The 23,661-nt window shown below is 30.6% G+C and overlaps 1 protein-coding gene across 2 annotated transcripts; it reads left to right on the top strand.

Moving 5' to 3' along the window:
• The first annotated feature begins 16,122 nt into the window (after positions 1–16,122).
• On the top strand, positions 16,123–20,061 carry LOC112293375 (uncharacterized). Of its 2 annotated transcripts, XM_090248210.1 has the most exons (6): positions 16,123–16,220; positions 16,504–17,825; positions 18,070–18,159; positions 18,378–18,562; positions 18,845–19,280; positions 19,554–20,061. In XM_090248210.1, the coding sequence occupies exons 2-6, from the start codon at positions 16,746–16,748 to the stop codon at positions 19,740–19,742; spliced, it is 1,980 nt and encodes a 659-aa protein (XP_090104336.1). In that variant the 5' UTR covers positions 16,123–16,220; positions 16,504–16,745; the 3' UTR covers positions 19,743–20,061. The 2 variants fall into 2 exon arrangements, with proteins under 2 accessions (XP_090104336.1, XP_024398461.1); XM_024542693.3 differs by lacking the exon at positions 16,123–16,220 and having other exon boundaries at positions 16,416–17,825.
• Positions 20,062–23,661: the final 3,600 nt, after the last annotated feature.

Genomic DNA, 23,661 nt, shown 5'->3' on the forward strand with positions numbered 1-23,661 from the left:
ACCAAATGAAAATTTCTATAAAGAGAGATAATCTACTCTCATTTAGGAAAAGAGTAGTATTAGAAAATAAGATATTTTGTTTAAAGATGAATAGTTTGTAACCTTCAAAACTCAAGAATAGAAGTAAGATAATCTTCTCACTTTTAAAATAAGAGAGAAACAATAAATTAGCACTCTTATCAAATTTTCAATGATATGAATCTTAAAAAAAAAAAAAAAAAAAAAAAAAAAAATCCTCAATACATTCTTGTATAACTAAAAAGAACTAGAAAGTCACTCAAAGATAATATAACATTGAACTAAAATGGCTATTGCCAAAAACAAGAAGACTAAAAAGTCTTGAAATACGACTAAGGACTAGAAAAGCATTGATAAGAGTGAAGAAGGCTTCACTCTTACCTCCATATATACTCTTAACTAGGAGCTATATAGTAATGTCTTATAAAACCTCCAAAACATGTTAACTTTACAAGACATATATCTTAACTTGCAAGGTAAGTTTTCTATATGTGTGCCACATAGTTAGCTTGTTTTGCAAGCTATCAATATGTGATTAACTTGTTGGTGAATTTTATAACCTACTAATCAATTACAAACATATATAAAGTTAAGGCAGCTTTTATAAAGCTTCTAAAAAGCTTTTCTAGAAGGTATTATGAAATTTTATCTAATTTTACCTACTTCTATCTAATCATATAGATAATTATTAGAATACTTATATATATGCATGATAATAATATCATCACGAGTCATTTCTATCTCTAATAAAATTACCAAACATCAAGAATCTCTTGCAAAGTTGTAATATCAAACGTGTTATATTTTATCATTTATTCAAAGAAAAATATGTTATTCTTGAAGGTCTTCATCTCAATTACATTGTCTTAAAGATTATAATAATTACGTCTTATTTGATAAGTCAATAAATATTGGCTCTTGAGTTGAATCTGCTCATTGTTGATTTTCCATTTGTTTAGCACTACAAATACATGAAAACTATAAATAAGAATAAAAGGTTGGATATAATATTTTTTAAATTGTAATTCTTTTATTATGAAGATTTATTATCCTTTATCTTAATAGATGTTGTTAATGAAAAGTATCAACCTTCTTTGCTTTATTTACTAGATTCTTTATTAGCTCTTATGTGCATTCATTAATATTATATTCATACCAATGAACAAGATATTCCAACCTATTTTGGCACGGCTTTGAATCTAAGACTTCTTCTACCTCAAACTCTTCATTATTATCTACTTTTATTAAAAGATGTGGCATTTATCTTCTTCTTAAGATATTCACTATCTTATATGGCATAAGAAGAAATATGTAAAATATAAGATGGAGCTTCATAAACTCAAGTAGATGTAATTGATAGATAATAAGATTATTTTTTTCACAAATAAGAAATGATCAAAGTCTATAATAATCCAATCTATCACAAATGCAACTAGTCTTGATATTATAACAAAGTAACTATATATTTTTGCCAATGTGGAATTGAAGTTGTCCCTTGCAATATGCATCTATATTGGTCTTTTGTCGTTCTTAAGTTTCTTTTAATTATGCCTTCATTATTGTATAGAGCTCAAATAAATGGTTTTTTAAATCTTCTGCTGTAAGATTATTAACTTTTGAAAAATAAAAAATATCAAAGCATAGATGATAATTATAATTAATAAAAAAATTATTGCATGAAAGAATGTATCATATTATTATAAAAAAATCTAATAATAAAATAATTATTCAATCATCTTGATAAAAATGGATGATATATTTTAAATAATATTCTAGAACTTAATTTATCTATTTTATTTGTCTATTAGTTTGAAGATGAAAGTCAAAAAGAGCTTTATATCTACCTTTAAAATCTTAAAAAAAATTCTCCAAAATCTTGATATAAATTGAATTGTCTTATTAGATATAATATCTTTAAGTAATCCATGATGGTAATAGATGTTTTTAAGAAATCATATTTTGATCTTGAAAAAGTGAGATATGATTGTATAAAGTCTTTGATTGCCTTCCACATTTGATGCCACTAAAAATCTTTAGATTTTAATTCCAAAGTCTTATTGTATTCAAAATATATGTTTATTAGAAAATTATGATAATTTTGAAGAATTCATAATTTTATTTTAAATTCTAGAATATATAATCATTCCTCAAAATATATTAGATTATTCTTGGATTTGAACTTAGAAGTATTATGAGACTTAGAATAATTTTTCTAAATATCATAAATAAAAAGATCACAGAACATACTTAGTTGAACTTGCTTAAGAAAGGTTGAGTCAATAGTCAATATTGATTTCATTACTTGAAGATGAAAATGCTTTGATTTTAAGAAAATCATTATTTATTGATCAAAAGCTACATTTTTTTCTTTTGATGCATGATAAGAATATCTAAAAAGGTCATTTAACAAACCTTATTTTTTTTTAAGTGAATAAGTGATCTTGAAATCAAATCTTGATATGAACATTTTCTAATAAGCTTGGCAATGATTCAAAACACATGTTGATACGAAATACTTAAGATTTTTGTAATTTATATATATAGTGACTTGACTTCAAGTACTTTTTAGATAATGATGTTGTTCTTGAAATGAATACATGATTGCAAGAAGCTCTTTGTTGTAGATCTTTTAGTTAATCTTGGTTACTAAAAAATTTCTTGAATAAAAATTTATTAGATATAACTTGTCATTTTCTTCCATTTGTGACAAAAAAATACTTATTGCAAAGTCTAATGTGTCTATTTCCATAAAAAAATACCTTAAAAAAATCACCGTGATACAAAATTGATGCAAAAATAAATAATATCTTTAAAGCTTCAAAAAATACTAAAGTTTCTTTATTTCATTCAATTTTGTTATTACATGTCAAGTGTGTAAGATGCGCCACAACTTTAAAAAAAAATCTTAATAAAAATTTGATAATAATTCATAAATCTTAAAAAACATTGTACATCTCTAACTATTTTTGAGATCTTTCAATCCATGATAGTTTGGACCTTCTTAAAATCCATCATAAGACCATCATTTGAAATGATATATTATAAGAAATCAACTTGAATAGTATAAAATATACATTTTTCCATCTTGGCATATAATCTTGCATCTTTTAATTTTTGTAATAAAAATAAATATGAAGTTCATATTCTTCTATATTTTTAGAGTAGATTAAGATATTTTTTAGATAATAGATGATAAAGTCATCGAAAAACTCACAAAAAATATTATTTATTAGATGTTGAAAAATAATTGGTGCATTCATAAGTCTAAACAACATGACATTATATTTAAAATGTCTATACTTGGTTTAAAATGTAATTTTTAATTCATTAATTTTTTTAATGTATATTTTATTATATATTCTTTATAGATCTATTTTTATATAAATCTTTGCTTGATTGAATTGGTCAAGAAGTCCTAAAATCAGGATTAAAGAATATCTATTCTTGATGGTGATCTTATTAAGCCCTTAGTAGTTTATACACATCTATAAAGATTCATTTTTTTTCTTTACAAATAAGATAAGAGATTTTGCTTGAGATTTTAAATGGCGTATAAAGTTTTTGGCCAAGTTCTTATCAATGTACTCTTTTAGTACAGCCAATTTGTTTTGCAATAAGTTATAGATTGGTCCAAATAGTAATTCAGCTCATTCTTAAAGATTAATTGAAAAATCATAAGATCAATGCTCTAAAAGAATATATACATTTTTTTAAAATTTTACTAAAAATCTTAATATTAACTAAGAATATTACTTGACATCTTTTCATAATTAAAAATAGGTATTACATATATAGAAAAAGATAATCCTTTTTTTGTTGCATGCATAAAAGCTCTTGTACCTACTAGTAGGAATTTAGATGTACTAAACTTATGTATTTTTACTTGACTAATTGAATTTTGGATTAAACTACAAAAAAAATAAAGGTTATAAGAAATCAAATATATTTAAAGATTATACTTTTTTTAATCAAGATAATCCTAAAATAATTAGATTAAAGAAAAATCTTATAATATTAAATATTACTATACTATTATGATATTTAATTGCTACATTTAAAAGAACAATTTCATGGATAATATCTTTAAAAGACAATGAACGACCATCTATGGCTTCTTTGTATATAAGTTTAGTTTTCTTGATTTAAGGTATTTTTTATGTTTTGAAAAGATCTTTTTTTATAAAAGAAATTAAGGCTCTTGAATCTAATATGATAAAGTTTTTGTTATTTTTAGGTCCTAAACATACATCTATTGTAAAGCAAGGTGAGGGATTTGAGGAGAGAATAGGACCTTTATTAGATATTGCATATGATTCCAAGTGCACAGTGTCGTGATGTAATACAACTATATAGTAAAACCATAATCAAAATTAAAATTCTAATTAATATCTAATTATCTTGATTCAATAATAATTTAAGATATCTAAATATGGCTTTTATAAAAGCCTCTTAGGTTATTTTCTTATCTTAATAATTAGTAGGTTGAAGATTAATTAGTAATTTATCTTTTAATTGTAGAGACTCTTTTATTACCTTAGAAAGACCATAAATTAATAAAATCAAGTTAAAAGAGGTAAATAATTAATATTGTTGATACTAAAATTAAGTTGAAAGTAGGATTGGGCTAAAAAAATCCTTAGGAAAAATTTGGTTGGTACTTGGAGGTCGACCGTTTGTGAGACAAGGGCGAAATCAGACCTTTGGCTGTTAAAACGACCGACTTGAAGAGGGGGCATTCAAACTTTAGAGGCTAGGATTAGTAGGTTCAGGTTTTTTTTTAGGGTTTTGGTAAAAATTTGGAGTCATTTGGAGTTTTTATGAAGGAGATATAGGCGCTCAAAGTAGAGGTGTTGATTGTATACATGTTGTCATTCTTTTGGATATAATGCATGCGTGCAAAAAGCAACAGAGAATCGCCAATTAGGATTGAAGAGAAGACTTTCTTGGCTACACTTTAAGTATATTGTTTGATGAATTCTAAGTCGAGACAAAAGAAATATTGGAAGTTGAAGTCGGCACTTGAAATCTAAGTAGTAGTAAGTGACTCAAATTGCTAGTGGTTGTGTTTTGAGCTATATCTTGTGCAATTTGACAAGACTTTAGCTAAAATTTTTTAAGAATGTGTATTTTCATGTTACTAAACTTTATACATGAGTTTTTTGACATTTGAGTTTTGAATTAGTAAGATATGATGAAGTCAATATACAAATGTCTGTAAAGGTGATATGTACGAAACCTGTTACTGAACAGACAAATATGTGGAGTTTGATAACAAATTTATGGTTGATTTTTTTTTGTGTGGTAGAAGTTAAGAATATTATCTTGCTCCTCAAAAATTTTAAGCTCAAATCAATAGTTAGATTGGAAAAAATTGAGTGCTGAAGTTCTATAATTTTGAAGGAGGTATTATTATTGGTTATTGGTTATTGTTACTACTATTGATTATTATTATTATTGGTTACTGGTTATTGTTACTACTATTAGTTATTATTACTAGTTATTAATAACTATTACTACTATTAATTACTATTATTATTATTGGTTATTATTACCAAAATCAATTACTGTTATTGGTTATTAATTACTATTACTGTTATTGGGTATTGATTATTATTACTGTTGATTACTATTATTACTGCAGTTATTGTATTCATGGAATTTTGATAATTTTCTATTATTGTAAATAAATTGATTATTGAATAAAAAGCCATTAAATCAAAAGTAAGCTCTCCATAGTCAGATATCCAATGTATTCTTAGATAGAAAAACATGTACTATGACAACAGTGTCTATTGTAGTTGAAAAAACTTATTTATTGACATATTTTCTTTTCTAGTAACTATGCTCTTTATTTTGTAATTGTATTATTTCTTTGAACAATGTTAAATAGTGTACTTAGCTTCTCTACAATATAGGTATAAATTTTCTTAATAACATCAAGCTTTTTTTTTGCTCAATGAGAAGTTTAAAATATACCATATTAATTTGTATTTGTTTCAACCTTAATAAATAAGTTATTGAAAATTTAGGAATTACTGTCATTACTTGACTTGATCTTCTTCAACCAAATCTTTATTCTTGACACCTTTTAAATAGTCAATTATTACATACAATAGAATAAATAATAAATTATTCTAAAAAAATTATTTTTGGCATTGTCAATAATAAATCTTTGACATTATCCTTTAACTCATATCAAAATTAGTTGATAAAGGCTTTGTTTTTCCAATTTATGTCACAAGCAAGGTTTTGAAATTTAACAACATATAGGGTCGGTGATTGTGATTTTTTTCATAAAAATAAAAGCTTGGTCATTGCTACTCTTTTTTATGACTTTCTTTTAATATAGCTATAAATACTTTTAGAAATAAATTCAAATCATAAAGGAGCTATAAATCCTTTTTTATTAATTGTACAAATCAAGAAAGAGTATTTCTAGATAAAAGTGTACTTATGAATTCAACTTGAGTATATCCATCAAAATGTTAGAAGGAATAGATACTTAGATAGAGCTTGAATGGTTGTGGAAATCTTCAAAATTTTAATCTTCTTCCATCAAACTTCTTTAGCATATTAATTCTTGCATCTCTCATGCTTGTAAAAAGAAGATTTCTTAAATTTGATTGAAAGATTGAGCTACTTGCTTTTCTCAATTGCATAACTTCTTGGCGTAGACTTTAAACTTTTTCCATAGGTGTAGGAATAGTACTTTTGTAGTTGGCATTAGTAACGTGTGAAATTTCCATCTTAAGAGTATTGACAAATTTGTAAAGATCTGCAATAGTTACAAATCTATTTTTACTTCTATCAAATGTAGTACCTATAATTTTTTTTTCAAAAAATTTAATAAATCTACAAGTATAATTAAAAGAGGATAATTCAAAACTTCTAATATCAAATAAGAATTTTTACAAAGAAAAATAATCCTCTCTTTTATAGAAAAAAATCAATCTTAGAAAAATAAATGTTAATTCAAGGAGGGTCGTCTGTTGTTAAATTATGTGTATTCTTTCTTGAGAATACACTAGGCACCTAGTTATAGAAAGTAGGTAAAAATACAACAATAATTCTACCAAGTCTAATAGAGCCTTAAATAAACTTCAAGTATTTCCTAATAAAGTCAATCAAACTTTAACCTATTGAAATAAATTTAAAAGAAGTGACAATAGAAATACAAAGAAGTCATGATTTAATTTCAAAAAAATATTAAGAAATTTTTAAAAAATAATTATAATTTTAAAGAAATATTATAAATAAATAAAAAAACAAAGAATCTTACAGAAATATTATAAATAAAATAATAAAGAAATAATAAAAAATATTTTTAAAATACTAAAAATAAAAATCTTAATATAATATTGGTTAAATTTTAATCAAATATTAAGTCAAATCTTAATTGAAATCCTAATTGAACCTTAACCAAATCATAGGTCAAATCCTAATAAAATCCTAAATCCTAAAAAAATTCTAATCAAATTCTAGTCAAATTCTAAACCAAATCCTAGATCTTAAAAAAACTCTATAGCAAAATGAAATCTTAAAAATTAATGATTGAACTATTCTATTGATTCAAAAAATATATATTTTTTAATATCTTAATTAAGAACATACATAAGAAAGTTGAAATGGATCGCACTTACCAATTGAGAGAAATGTAAGATAATTCAATTGGATGTTGAGTGGCCTTCTATTCCAACCTAAATAGTAAATTTCTAGTATCAATATCTTTTTTTTGAACCATTTAATTTCTTTCAAATTTCACCTAGATATTAGAAATCAAGAATAATATTTATAAAAATAAAAATAAAACATTTCAATGCAATTGATAGATTATTAAAGATCTTAGAAACAATCATTGACCCTCAAATTCAAAATTTTGAGACCTCAATCTACAAAAACTCTCATATATTTCAATCTAATTATTTGATTGACGTCAAAATTTGCATACATATTTACAACTACTACACCAATACACTACCCAAGTTTCATTCATATATACAGTATAAAACTTAAGAAACTATTAAATTTGTAAACATATTTTTATTTCTCAAATCTTAACCTTACAAAGAATATTATTAACTTTGAAAATCCTTCAAAATCTCAATATTTATTTAAATAACATAAAAATAATATTTAAAAAAAATTCTTCAAGTTTGCTCTCAAATTCCATTGTCCGATCTATAGAAGAATCTTTAAGTCATTGTACATGCATAGTTTGGTACTTTGGGATCTAATTTTAATCTAGGTTGATAATTAGTTCTTTCTAAGTATCAATTCTTGGCTTCTTGAGGTAAATTTTGCTTAAATCTATTCTTAATTTCCTCCTATATACACTTATATTATTTAATTTTCTAATCTACTTTGTTTTGTCTTATTTATGGTCCTATAAAATAAATAGAAGTCCATTTTGGAAAAAAGGCAGTATTAGTATTTTTAGTTTTATTATCTTTTTGACTATTATTTATATTTCTAAGATAATTTTCTACAATATTTTAAAATAAGATATTTTATAATATAATTTTTTCTTATTTCTTTCATTCATTAATCATATTACATAACAACACCATCAACTTTGAAACGCAACAATAGAAGTGAGGCAATTCACTCATTTCTAAAAACAAGTCAAGAACAATGACTTAGTATTTTTATAAATCCATCAAGGTTAAGAACTAAAATATATATATATATATATATATATATATATATATATATATATATATAAATGAAAAATGAATCAAAGAAAGATAAAAAATTTAAAATAAGAAAGTAAATATATCTAAAAAGAAAATAGAATGGTTATTATCAAAGGCTAAAAAACTAAAGACGCTTGAAATTAGACTAAAAGCAAAAGAAGAGTTGACAAGAGTGAAGACGGCTTCACTCTTGCCTCTATATATACTATCTACTTAAGAGCTATGTGGCGATGTTCTATAGGACCTCCAACACATGTCTAATTTGCAAAATACATGTTTTAACTTGCAAGGTACGGTAAGTTTCTTGTAAGTATGGCATATTATTAGTTTATATCATAAGCTACAAATATGTGTGACACATTATCAAGATAGAAAGAGTTTGCTTCAAGAAAGTGTTGAACTTCTCGCTATGAATAATTGCTTAATTAATTTCAAGATAAGAATGCACCAAGTTTATATATAAAATTGTCCATATAGGAGCAATTACATCAATACATAAGCTCTAAGTACCAAAGAACATTCAAAATGTGATAATAATATTTTAAAATCTTACATATATTTAAAGAGATATTTAACTAAATTTCAACAAATAATATCTTATAATCAACCATCTAAATAAACTTAAATTATACATAAAGTATTGATATACTTTAAATAATTATCAAAACAAATTTCAATTGTAAATTTTTTATAAATATTAAAATAATACCAAAATCCTAATAATAATTTTAAATCCTTATTTATATACACTCACAAGAAAATTTCTTTATATTTCAAAAGATAATTACTTAAATATAACAAAAATTGGTATGTAGCTTTTTAACCAAATAATTCACACTTTTGGAATTTTTGAGCCAAAAATTCGTCCAAAAAATCAAGATATGGCTATTGATCAAAGGTCATGACTATCTATCCATGTCTTACTTTTATTTCTCCAAATAAGCTTTTTAATAGTTTAGATCTTCATCTTTGAACTCTAATCTTCTCTTAAAATTTTATAATAAATATCTAAATTTTATTTAATTTAAATACTATAATCAAAATAGATAAATTTTAAAATAAATTCTCTTACTTTAACTCTCTTTAAATTAACCTACTAACTATTATAATACACATCAAGACTTATGAATATATTACATGTTCTAATTAAATTTTATATATTATAAATAATTATAATACAAAAAAAATTCTAATTTTTTGGCAAAGTTTCTAACATACCAATCATTTATAGATATGTATAAAGATGAGACTTCATCTGTAAAGCTTCTAGAAAGCTTCTCTATAAGATATTGTCAAATTAACATGCTTTTAGCTACTTCTTCTTATTCATATTATCTAAATAACTATAGGTGTATTTATGATATAAAATCAATATGTATCACATCCGACATATGTTCTTTAGAAATTATGTATAATTTAAGCACTACTTGACATCTTCAATATTTTTTTGTTTTTATTTTTTCCCTTAAAATAATTGTGACTTGAAAACTATAAACTATATGAACACTTTTTTGATTGAAACCAAATAAATAAACATGGATTTTTTTCATTGAAACCAAATAAACTAATATAATTTTTTTTATAGATATGAAATATATTAACATGGATTTTTTTTATTAAGACCAAATAAATAAACATGGATTTTTTTCATTAAGACCAAATAAATAAACATGAATTTTTTTTTTTTATAAAAACCAAATAAATTAACATGGATTTTTTTCATTGAGACCAAATAATTTAACATGAATGTATTTAGTCATGTCTATCAAAAATGAGAATCCATGTCTATTTCATATAGTCCATGTAGACAAATAAATAAAAAGATTAGAAAAAATTGAATAAAATCAAAGACAAATCATATTAAATAAATAAATAATCTTACTCTTGATAATATAATAGATGTTAATTTAATATTATAGAGATATTTTAATATTTGGTTTAAAATTTAATTTGTATAAAAATGCAAGTAGAAAAAGTAGACATACTTGTATATATATATATATATATATATATATATATGAGCAGTAATAAAATTTGATAGTAACCATTCTCTTTTTCTTTTTTATGTCATGTTAAAGATTCATATAATTTCCAAATAGCCAAACAAGAAAATTTTTAATAAATAAATAAATCAATTTAGCAATTTTGGTATCAATTGCTTTAACTTCTTTGACAAGGTGGACCTTGTTTAAAATAGTTTATATGCAATTGATGTGTATTATTTTTTATCAAATTTTTAAAATATTATTTTTATTTAAAGAAATATAAATACACATTACTTAATTTGTGTATTAATTCTTAAATTATTTTGAATGATTTTGTATGTCATAGAAATTTTATACCTTAAATAAATTTTTATGAATATCTTCAAATGATAAGATATTTAGTTTTTTCTTTTGTTTACTAACTCCAATTCAATTTTCATGAAGCTTTCTTCTTATCTATTATAAACATTTGAAAAGATGATTGCTTAAAACCTTTGATAATATCCACTTCCTTCAAATACTCTCATGCTATATACATACATATATATATATATATATATATATATATAAGAAAGTAGTCTTTTCTCTTTGGCATTCAAGATCTTAAAAACTTGCAAAAAGAACATTTCCAATAACAATGTTTTTTCTAGAGAATGGAAATGGGCATGAAAGATGGCTCCAAACACACACATGAATTGGCTTTTGGACCCTAAATTGGGATTGATTCAATAATAAGGAAACTTTCATAAAAATGGAGGCATGGTTGAGAGTTGTCGTTGAAAAGTCTATGACAAATCTTATTTGACCAAGTTTTGAAGATTATCAAAAAGGAATAAATTGTCAAATTTATCCATGTAATCATCATACTTTATAGAAACTACAAAAGCCAATGATTGCTTGAAAGAAAACAGTCCTTCAAAAATCAAAGAAATTTTTTATCTATAAAAACTATGTAAACAAATAAAGTGACGAGTTTTTTATTATTATTATTTTAAATCTCCTCCTCTCCAGCAAGAAAGGGAAAAATGGAAAAAAAAAAAAAAAAAAAAAAAAAAAAAAAGGTAGAATTTTTTTGATTAAGAGTAAGATAAAAATAAAAAAAATAAAAAAAATAAAAAAAATAAAAAAAATTGTGTAGGTGATAATTTACTTCTGCAAATTTTCTGATTTTAATATTGATTATTTATTTTAATAAAATAGGCATAAAACATATTTATAGAATAGTAATTGAGGTATACAAGTTTTATTCAAAAAATTAAAATTAAAAAATGATTAGATAAAATAGATAACACTATTACATGACACAAGTAAACCAAGAAAATCAAAATCAAAACCAGATGAATTATTATCATCATTGTATTGTATATAACATTTTGATTTTAATTTAGCTGATTGTCACATGAACACAACTCATAATTTATTTTTTTTCTATGTGCATATACATGTGTGAATATATATATATATATATATATATATATATTTGAAAAATCTTATCTCAGAAAATCTAAATAATTCAAATTTTCAAGTTTACTGATTCTTAACTAATTTTCCAAATATATATATATATATATATATATATAGTAAAATAAAACCAATCATATATATCTTGATTAGTGTTTACTTGGTTTATAAACTAATATATAATAAAATGATTTTTTTTAGTTTTAATGATAAAAAATAGAAGCAGAAAATATCTTGAGTTTAAAATAGAAACTTTGGAATTTAAATTGGTTACAGTAGTTCAATTTTAATGTATGTTATGCATTTCAATTATTTAATCATCTTCATTATTTTTAAATACAACAGTTTATCCCAATCATTTGATTTAGATTGGGAATACAATATGTTGTATTTTGACAGTAAATTTTAAGACATTAATCTCTACAATTTATAATTGACAGCACTTTCATGATTTAAATCAATGGTTTCAAAGTCATGCACAATGTAGCACACACACATGGATACTTTAGTCTAACACACACATAGAAAGATATATATGTATATATATATATATATATATTTATATACTTATATCTTAAAATAATAAATAAAATAAATAAAATCTTAATATTTTTAACATATGCATAGCTACAATATCAATTTAATAATCGGTAGGCATCCAAGTAAATCAAGAAACAATGCTTTGTATTCTACCTTATAGTTTTAACAGATTTTAATGGAAAATAATGAATTTCAAATAAAGCATCATTTCTTCTCAAATGTATATTTTAGAATAAATTTCGTAATAAATTTCTCTTTGTACCAATACAATTATAAACAAGATTAAAACTTCTATCATCTTTTTTGAAAAAAAAAACATGTTGTCATTAATTATACATACATATATATATATATATATATATACACACACACACATGCATTGGGCCCTTGCTTTGCATTGGATAAAAATCAAATGGATCGACCTAGCCTTTTCATATATATATATATATATATATATATATAATATTGCAACTACGATGGAAAAAGATTTGATTACAAACAAATTTTCTTATTCTTCTTATTCTTTATTTTAAAAATTAGAATTAGTCAGAGTTAGAGAAAAAATAGCTCGATTTTTTCCACCTAGAACTTTTCAACAGTTCAACATGATGCCACGGTTTTGAATTCAACACTGCAATTTCCCAATATTATTGGAGAGAACAGGTTCCATCACGAAACGGTCGTTGTGAAAATAGTGTTCTGCGGTGGAACGGTCGAGCCCTAGAAACCTCGATGTCCAGAATCCCTGAGAGTGGCTGGGACATATACGTTCTTTTAGGAACGGGAACGGGAGTTGGGAACGGGGAACGGGGAACGTGTGGTGGGAACAGGGATGGGGGACGGGGGGAACGGATGCTTTCCATGAAACGTTGCATCTCTTCCCGGCTATCTACCGACAGACGGTAACTTTAGAATATAAGATACATACATTTATTGTGATATTACAGTTAATATTGCTTCCAATTATACAAGTAATTACCCTATTAATTTTTTAAAATAAATATTTTTAAAATTTGAAATGATGCACTATTTGAATTTGAAACAATGTATCATTTGATAATGCACTTTGCAAATAATACATAATCAGAATGTATTACTTCATGTCATGTATTTACAATAAGATGCCCCAGTAGTACACAATAATGCATGAATTGTAATGAATACTAGTATTTACAACATAGCATGTTAACAAAATATCTTCAAATTGAAATTTAAGCAATTATTTCTTGTTTACAAGTTGTGGTGAGAAAACCAATTTTTTAAAATTTATTAACAAATTCTTAGGACTTTGTTTTTAATTAAACATTGAAAAAATATATATTTTTGAGTTTGAATTTTCATGTGATCATTTATAGATAAAAATTTAGAATATAGTATATTAATTAATAATTTTTATTATGTATATTTTAATAAAAAAATTGAATTAAAAATAGTAATGATAAAACTTTTAATCACATTTTCTGTATGTGCCCCCCCACCCCCCCCCCCCACAACTTGCATTACAAAGGATATGTGAATTTGTTTGTTTCAAAATGCCATGATCCTCCCCCTAACAAATTATGATTTTTTCCTAATTAAATGAAGACCCAATTGATTTGAATTGGTTGGAAAATTAAACAAACAAAGGACTTTTGGTTGATAAATCTACAGTTTTGATTAACTTTTAGTTATCAACGAAGTAAAGTGGATAAAAAATTAATTAAATATATATATATATTATTAAAAATTAGCAATTGTTCAATTTATACAAAGTAGATTGATTTGTTTTTGGCTTCAATTAAAACTGATTTTTTCACAATTTATGTCACAAATTCAAAACTGTTATATTCTATTTTTTCCCTCAGCTCCTTGCTGCAAGATCTCACCGTTCTTTGGATTATATTATTACTTAATTAAAACTAATTTTATAACTTATCAATAGTATGCAATGGATTACAACTAATTTTAGCAAATTCACGAAACAAAGTACATATTATAAACAGAATTACCATGAAAGTATAAAATTTTATTAACAGGCAATATTACCTTAATTTTGTGTTGATAAAAAAATAAAATTATTTGTGATTAGTAAGTGCTCACAAGACCTTTAACTTAGAAAAAAATATTAATTGATTAATTAATTAATTCCTGTAAGGATCGACAAAGTTTCGATTTCGAAAAATATTACAGTTTAAATTTTTTTTGACTGTTGCATCAATTGATGTGCTACAAAAACAAATTAACAAAATTCGATTTGATTCGGTTGTTAGGTTTGAGTCGTTACAGAAACCAAATAACACACAATTATAGTTACTCCATAATTATATCAATATAGAGTTTTTTATGACAATTTATAATCTGAATGAGTTAAACTCGTGCACAAAACTTGAATCATAGCGTTTTGTTTTATTTATTTGTTATTGTTTCCGAAATTGATAGGTAAATTGGCATGTGGCTAAAGTAAATAATAAAATTTACATTACAGTTTTGCATAATACAAAACAATATGATTTCATTTTATTGTTTTTAATTTTTTTTTATTGAAATCGTAAATTTCACAGCATGTTGAAAATTAATGACTAATCACTTACAGAACTAAAAGTATTACGGAATGAACTGTAAGATATATTTTTAAAAAAGAAAACATTAGTAAATCTCAAATTTAATTTGGTGCCTACAGACATTGTGTTGTGGTAATTTTAACGCTATTTTAAGGGCTTGTTTGCTTACTAATATTTTTACTGGTTCACAATTTTTATAGAAAAAGTAGTATTTTTAAATTCATCCAATTATTAGTAAACATTCACCAGTACAATAATTAAAGTAACTCGACGTAATCATAAAAACCTTAAATAATTAATAATATGTTTGATTGGTTTTGTTAGATGTCGATGCCCATTTAGTGGGGAATATATATAATTTAGTTATAAAAATCGATTTCCTTTACAGTCCTAACCACGACATAAGAAACAGCTTTTTCAGAGACCAGGTAAAATTATGTATACCTCCCCTTCACACGAAGGAATTAAATTGGCCTCCTAATTAAGGCGGGGGCTCCTCGGGGACCCACGGAACATCCTCCCACGGCCATGGGTGACACTGGGCAGCAGTAGCAGCAGCATGGGGCATCTTTCCCCACCCTCGCATTGCAAAAGAAACCAGCCCTCCAGCGTAAAAGATATCCGAAGCTCGGGCGCTGCTGACGGGCGGGGATGGCTAGACCACGGGACCGAGGCGGAATCCTGGCCCGACCCGACCTGGCCCAACCCGGCCCGGACAAGGAAGAGAAGGGGGGAGACCCTGCTGCTGCTGCTGCCGGCCATGGCCATTGGGGGGGGGGGGGGGGTGTAGAGACAGGGGTGGGCCCAGTGAGGCGGGCACACTCCCCCCGCGGCTCTCCCTCCCCTCGTCCTCGCCTCGCCCGCCCTTGACCTCTTCACTTGTCGTCTCACACTCTAGTGTCCCTTAGATCACAAGGAATCTCGCTGGCAGACCAAATCCGGCTTAGCAACCGTTCACGCTGGATTTTTATCGAGCATTTGAGGTTTTCTTTGAAGGTTTTTTGATGCAGTGTCGTGGTTGTTGTTGTTGTTGTTGTTGGATTGGATGAGATTGAGAGAGCGCGTGCGAGAGAGGGAGAGAGTGTGTGAGGAAGGGAGAGGGAGAGGGGGAGGGAGTGAGAGGGAGAGAGAGAGATAAGGGATTCAAATCAGTGTGGGAGTTGGTAGGCTGATCTGATGAGACCCAATTGGAGGTCAGACGCTGTGTTTCTCGAGGACACGTTCGTTTGGAGCATTGCTAACCCGGGGTAGATTTGTTGCTGGCAGCGGTGGGCATGTGGGTGGCGACGGGTGGGTCGGGGATGATGTGCCGAGGGTTGGGAAGTATGAGGAATTTGGCTCTTGGGTGTTGGATTTTTCTCGTGGAGGTGGCGCGGGATGGGACGACTTGAACGGGGGAGGTGTTTAGTGAGTTTGGGTTTCGATTGGGGGAGTCGCGGGGGGTGGTGGGTTGGTTTGAGCGGCGTTGGATTAGTACAGTGGAAGGATAGTTAGAGTGATAAGAGGTGATGGCTACTCTTTTGATGCGTTCGTCGGAGGTGGCCGCCGTTGAGAAGTTGACAATGGCAAGTAGAGAGCAGGTGCGGCTGCAACAGGAGAAGGTGCCTGGTCACTTTGAGCAAGAGGGACCGCATAAGGTGTCATCCGAGGGGCGCAGTAGGGGAAGAAAGGTTAAGAATGCACAGAAAAAGCCGCCGCAGAGGGGGTTGGGTGTCGCGCAGCTGGAGAGGCTCAGGTTGCAGGAACAGAGTAAGCAAGAAGCAGCGTGTCTTGCATCAATTCAAGTACTGCCGTCCTTCAGCTTCACTGATCATAATGGAGGTATCTGCGTTCTTCCCTTGAAAAGTGGCACTGTATCGCACCAGCAGCCAGGTCTCAGCAGTGCCCTCTCCTTTAACAATGGCCGAACTGGACCCTCCGAAAAGTTGCATTATCTCGCCGAAGACGGCCATCAGCTCGGCAAAGTCGCCGTTGATGGAGAGGGGTTTCAGTCTATTATGTCGTTTGCTAATAGTGACCACTCGACCGCGGGAACATTTGCTCGCCATGCCCAAGGTGGTCAGTCTATAGCCCTCATATTCTCTCGGAATCGGGAAATCAGGGAGCATTCATATGGGTGCAATTCTATGCGAACCGTTCCTAGCCTATCCTCCTTATCCTCTTTGTCTGAGAGACCGGGAAGTAGAGGTCTAGGATCTTGTGGCACCAGTGCTTATGCGGAGGGTTCGTCTGGCAAGTTTCCTCCATGCGTCCAGGGTTGTCATGGTTCCCCTCCGAGTTCTACAGCCAAGTCCTCCTTACTTTCCAATGCACTTACGACAGGGGTCAACCTAGTTGATAGTCTCGCATCAAATGCGGAGCAGGGGAAACAGCGTCTATCAGAGATGGACAGGGAGTCCGTCTACATGTTCCAAGTCACCAGCAATGGTGTTGGCGATGCTGGGATGGTTGATGCTAAGCTCTTTCCAGCAGTTGGAAAGAATGGTGCAGTGTCGCTCTTTACTTCGAACAATCTACAGTGTTTTGAATCCTCTTCAGGTCCTGCCAAATTACGCCGCCTTCCACAGGATCGTGCTGAAGTACCAGTGGTGCCTACCCCATCCTTCTCAGTGCAATATCTAGTCAATCTGATGCGTGGAACTGTGGTTTTGCTGGAGTACTGTTCTACAGCATTCTTTGAGGAATTGAGTGTGGCATTGTTTGTGTTATTGTATGAGAACTTTCTACGTTATCCCAATCACTCGGCATCTGAGGACAGTGAAAACACTAGTAGTGTCATGAATTATGAATACGATTTGGGGATTTTGACGGGTGTTACGCCTGTTTACGCAGGCTGGCGTGGTTACAAATTGTGGCCGACCGAAGGAGCTCTCTTCTTTCCAAAGCTTTTCAAGCAATAATACATGGTCTGCTTCCGAGAAGGTTTGTCACGTGTCAACACAGTTTTTTGATTTTTTTGATTTTTTGCTTCCCTTTTAACGTCAAAAGAATAGTTGAGAACGGTCAATTGCAAAGCGTGCGAAGTTTTCAGGAATTCGATAAATTACATCGTATTGAGAATGAATCAACGAATTTTCTTCATTGATCATCATGATATTGTGTCTGACGAGTACTCGACGTGCGTTGTGTGATGAACTCAGATATGTGGGCAAAAGCGACCATGGTACGATCTCAATGAGAACACCAGCAAATCGATGCACTCTGAGGGTCTGGATCTGAATGCGCCCGTCGGAAAAGTTGAGGCTGTTCAGAGTGGTTGTTATGCCAGTCTGTCCCAAGGTCACGAGAGTACAGCGGGAATACACCACACAGCTGGAATTACTGGGTATAGTTTTTTGCCATGAAGTTCGTGTGCCCTAGCTTTGGATTCACTACAGTTTATTCTGGGATTGTTTGTGGCATGTATACCCTACTTTTGCACTTCTGCATTGACTTTCAGCTTGGTAATTGCTCATGGGTCAAATTTCTCAATAAGAGAGTAGATGAACTACTTTCTGGTCTTTTTAGATTTCAAGATTCTTTGTGGACATCTTTTTCGATTATAGTCAAGTGCATCAACAGTAGTGATCATCGGGATTGCTGATTATTACTTCTTTATATATTGCAGGAGTGGCCTTGATAACACCTTACCTCTTCTGAAGGATAAAGCGTGTGCAGCTCTGCAAGAAAATGAAGCCCAAAACTTAAGTACAACTACGGATGTAGACTATCATTCCGTAGAATCTTTCCTGAAAGTCAGCTGCCCAACTAAATCCAAGATCAAGGATTGCTGCTCGAGTGTGTGTTCTCCGTGTGAGTCGCCTATTACCAGACAGAGATGCCTGTCAAGTTCTGAAGTTCCAATGCTGATGGAAGCCGATCATGAGACATCTGGTGACTTTCTTACTCTGGGGATTTCCACGCGCTCATACCCCATCAGTCCGCAACTTGGAGTTGAAGTGAACAGTAAAGAATCTATGAATCATGAAGATAGTCATCAAGTGAAGCGGATAAAGAACTTTCAAGATGATGCTCTTCAGCTTCAGATGTTCAATCATCGCGAGGTAAAGTTCCCGGCATTCAGGTCTTATTTATTTATTTATTTGTTTTGCACGTTTCATAATTTTGCCTTCATTAAGAATGTCCGAGAGGGATTTCGAGATTCGTGTTTAGGCAAACATAATGCGTACTACTGGGCACGCCATTTCGTTTGAGTTGCATATCCAGACCTTGGGATTCGCATAGTGGCAAGCCTTCGGGAGTTTTCAGCTAATGTAGAACTAAGCTTGTTGATGGAGATAATGAGTTGTTCACTAGTTGTGTACCACCGATTTCAGGAGAGTGCTCCCTCTGTCACAGACGGCATCCATTCCCCTTGCACAGACACCAGTTTCTTCAGTGCTGTGGGCCTCAGCTGCAGGTTCACCTCCACCTCATCAAGCAATGTGTCAGAAGTCTGCCTCAAGCTAACCGGGAGGGAAGAGAAGCGAGACTTCTTGGATCTAAATCTGAAGCTGGCACTGTAGTTCTGTTCTTTTCTTTCCTTTTTTTCTTTTTTCTTTTGAAGCTGAATGGTGCGAAGCAAAGTAAAGGACACGTTATAATAGTTCTCTTCTGGTATAGAAGACACCTCTTGAGCTAATTAGGGCTTTTGTAAGTTGTAAATTAGAAGACAACCAGGCATCTCACCAGAAGCAATTTGCAGAATAGGGATGTGGACTATACTGCTGCTACATTTTGTACAGGGGGGTGGGGGTATGAAAATATTCTTTGTTGTATCATAGTGCGAACAAATATCATACCACTCATTGCATCAATATGCAAATGAAATCCTTTATCACTCTAGTTAAACTTTTAACATTGGGGGAGGGGGTTAATCTCCTTCAGGTGTCTTGTTGAAGATACATGTCAGTCGATTTAGGTGAGCTCGTTCTAGATGACGGTGACAGAGAAAAATATGTCCAATATTTTTGGGCTTGTATGATTAACAAAAACTCTTAGGGATTATCTAGCAACAGCACAAAATGCTGGGCCCCACTAGCCCTGCATTTCTACCAATCGAAGGAATGAATATTAACACAGTTGGTCAGTAACCTGTTTGGGAGTAAATCGAAGTTGATCTTACTGCAAAGGGGTCATTATGAGGTTTCAAATCGTGGAGATTGAAGCAAATCGATCTTGAAAACGAACATTTCACAATCACTAGTGATTACATTGATATCTCTCACATCGCACCAGAAATGGGTCCTTCTAACCTATTTGCACAGAAAGGTTGTTGGTTGTGATCAGGTACTAGAAGTTCATGAACCTTGTGCTTGGAAGGTGTGGCAACTGTCGTTTAAAATGGAGAAACAAACGCATTAACAGCAGCTACATGTTTGTCTACACTGCACAGGGTATCTAGCACATCGAGACAAGATCAAGCAATCAAATCTTGCCAGCTGTGAGTGTTCGGTAATTAATGGAAAGAGCGAATGTTTGTCTTCTTGTGTGCAGCTTGTGTGCAGCTTGTGTGCAGCCAGCTGTTGTATGTTTGTCACATCGTGGTTTAGGCTTCCGTAGGAATGTGGTCAGGGGGATTGCATAGCAGGATTTATGAAGGTTCTCTAAACTAGGGTGACCTATAGCGACGCATCCATTGCCTCGTTCATTAGCTGGGCATTGATTGGTACCTGAATGCTCCTCTTAATTACATCTCCCCAATCGTTCACTTTCTCTTCAAGTTTTCTAAAACAAAAAAATTATAATATGAAATCAAAATAAAAATTGGGAGCAGAAGAAGATGAAGTAACATTTGTTTCTGTTTTAATTTTGTCTCCCATGACCAGTTCCTCATGTGGTTCATGCAATGAAGTGGAGGAATTGAAGCAGACGAAGGGCGAACATGAACATGGAAAATCCTTGAGGCTCATGGTTGACAGTCAGCTACAGAAATTAAGGCAACAATTTAGGCCTAGTAGAAAAGAACTCACGAAACGCACCGAGGCGGGACAGTTGTCGGATCGGTTGATCGGTCGGATTATGCGTGGAAATGCTGCTTCTATTACTAATAATGAAGACAGTATGAATATAAATAAATATATATATATATATATATATGACAAAGCAAGACAACAAGGAAAGAAACAATCATCTACAGTTGTGGAAATGGGTACATTTACTCGATTAGAAGGGTCTGACTTTTCCGGAGACAAGGGGCTCCTTCTTTATGGTTTCTGTAGGGGATGGCCCGGATTTAGGAGCTCAGGGATTCCATGCCGCCGTACTAATATAGATATAATTGAGAGGTTTAGGAGCTCAGGGATTCCATGCCGCCGTACTAATATATAGATATAATTGAGAGGGTGGGGGGGATGGTTTCAGACCACAAGAGGAATCCCAAGGAAGCTCTGGAGGCTGGGGAACAAGGTAAAGAAAGTGCAAGCGACAGGACCTTCTGGAACTGTAGGGAAAGTAAAACAAAAATGGTGATGCTGGTGCTGATGCTACTGCTACTACTACCAGTGCTGTGCTTTCCCGTGCCTAGCTGCCTGCCTGCCTGCCTGCATTCCTATACTTCGTTCTGCTTGCTGTGGAGGTAGGTTGTCCTTGGAAAAGATCTAACCCTGGAATTGGAAGGTCAGGCAGGTCTTCATTCAGATACAGACAGACAGAGATATCCGGACAAGGCAGAGACGAGTGAGTGAGTGAGTGAGGTGGGGAGATGATTCCACCACTCGGCTGCGCTCCTCTCTCTGTGCTCCTCTGCTCCTCCTGCCCCCCTCCCTGTGTTTGTACCCACCCACCCCCATCGCTGATTCTTCTTCTGCTTCTTCTTCTGCCGCTGCCGCTGCTGCCATAACCCACTTCCCCTCCTCCTCCTTTTTCCCCTCTTTTTCCTTCCCTTTCCTTTCTTCCCCTCCCTCCCTGGCACCATAGCTATGGCGCTTCTGACCTCCAACAGCGCAGACCCCCTGCCCGCAGGAAGGAAACGAACGAAGGAACGAACGAACGATGTGACGAAAGATGTAACGAACGAACATACCAATGAACGAATGAGGTGACGAACGGTGTAACGAGCGTATGAGCGATTTGATGAATTAATGATGAAACGAACAGAGGAAGGAACGGATGAAGGGAAGAACGAGGAAGGGGAGGGAGTGAGGAACAACCCGCACTCAGCGTTTGTTCCAAAGCCTCTTTAATTATTTATTTATTTATTTCATGTTGGGAGGGGAGTTTGGTGTGAGCTTGGGTGTCTATTGATACATCAATATGGTCGTTGGTTTGGTGGAAGGAATGACTTGTTGGTCTTTTGGGATATCCCTTGGATTTCAAGGTTGATTTGTTTAATTAAATATATTGATGAAATAGTTTTTAAAGTGTATTTCTATGGTTTTTTTTTTTTTTTTTTTTTTATTTCTTTTTTGAGTAATATCTTTTTTGTTTGCACGTGAATCTAGTGAAATTCCTCAAAGTGAATGCTTGTTCAGTTTTTTTTGATCAAATTAAGTCATACATATATACATATTTAAAAGAAGACAAGGAAGGTATTCTACTGCACTAGTTGTTGATTTCTATAATCCAAAAAATCTTAAGAGATTTAAAAAAAAAAAAAAAAGATCTTTAGATATGAATCTTCTTTACAAAGTTTAAAATATTATAAATTATTATTTGTAACACCCTATGGCATTTTATAACTTACACTTGATATGTTGATTAACTTCCAATTGTATAGTATTGCATAAATCCAGTATGAAAATAAAATTTCAACTTATTGCAGTAGAAAAATGAAAAATAGAAAAATTTGATCCACTCTTTTATGCATAGAAATAATCCTTTATATTCATATATGTAATATATATATATATATATATATATATATATTACAAATAAAGCTTAAAATTAATAAAAATAGAAAGATAGTACAAGGTTCTTTTATTTATTCTTCAATCATGGCATAAAATAGGCTACGGTGGCAAAACCATTTTAATTTAGAAAAAAAAAATGCAAATAAATATTATTGGATTTTAAATTGATATTTGATATATAAATAAATATAAAACACAAATATAATAATAATTGTATACTACGATTTTTTATCTAAAATTTAGTAAAAATAATCCTTAAACCCTTCACTTTGCAGTGCTACATGTCCTATTTTCTGTACCAAAAGGTGGAGCATGCAGAAACACTTTTTGATACCACATAATACTTTGTTAAGTGTTTGACCAGCTCTTGTGGGTTGTGTAGAATTTAAGGTAACATGTGGTGATTTTGTCATATTTAATGCCTTTAGTGTAAAATTCTGTGGTATTATTGTGGTTTTCAGTTTAAACCCATTGAGTTTTTGTGCTTTTCTTGTGAGGTGTTATTGTGTATCACAATTTGGCAAGTTTTTATTTATAGTAATACATATACATATATATATAGAAGATATAAATAAATAATTTTAATTTTAATTGT

This window comes from Physcomitrium patens, chromosome 2 (assembly GCF_059467195.1).
Source record: "Physcomitrium patens ecotype Gransden chromosome 2, ASM5946719v1, whole genome shotgun sequence".
NCBI classification, from domain to species: domain Eukaryota; kingdom Viridiplantae; phylum Streptophyta; class Bryopsida; order Funariales; family Funariaceae; genus Physcomitrium; species Physcomitrium patens.

Bases quoted from the DNA above. Each gene is read 5' to 3' on its own strand.
- LOC112293375 (XM_090248210.1), top strand. From the start codon at position 16,746: ATGGCTACTCTTTTGATGCGTTCGTCGGAGGTGGCCGCCGTTGAGAAG. The intron at 17,826-18,069 runs GTGCCTACCCCA...CTGTTTACGCAG, and splicing joins ATCGTGCTGAAGTACCAGTG to GCTGGCGTGGTTACAAATTG. The intron at 18,160-18,377 runs GTTTGTCACGTG...TGATGAACTCAG, and splicing joins CATGGTCTGCTTCCGAGAAG to ATATGTGGGCAAAAGCGACC.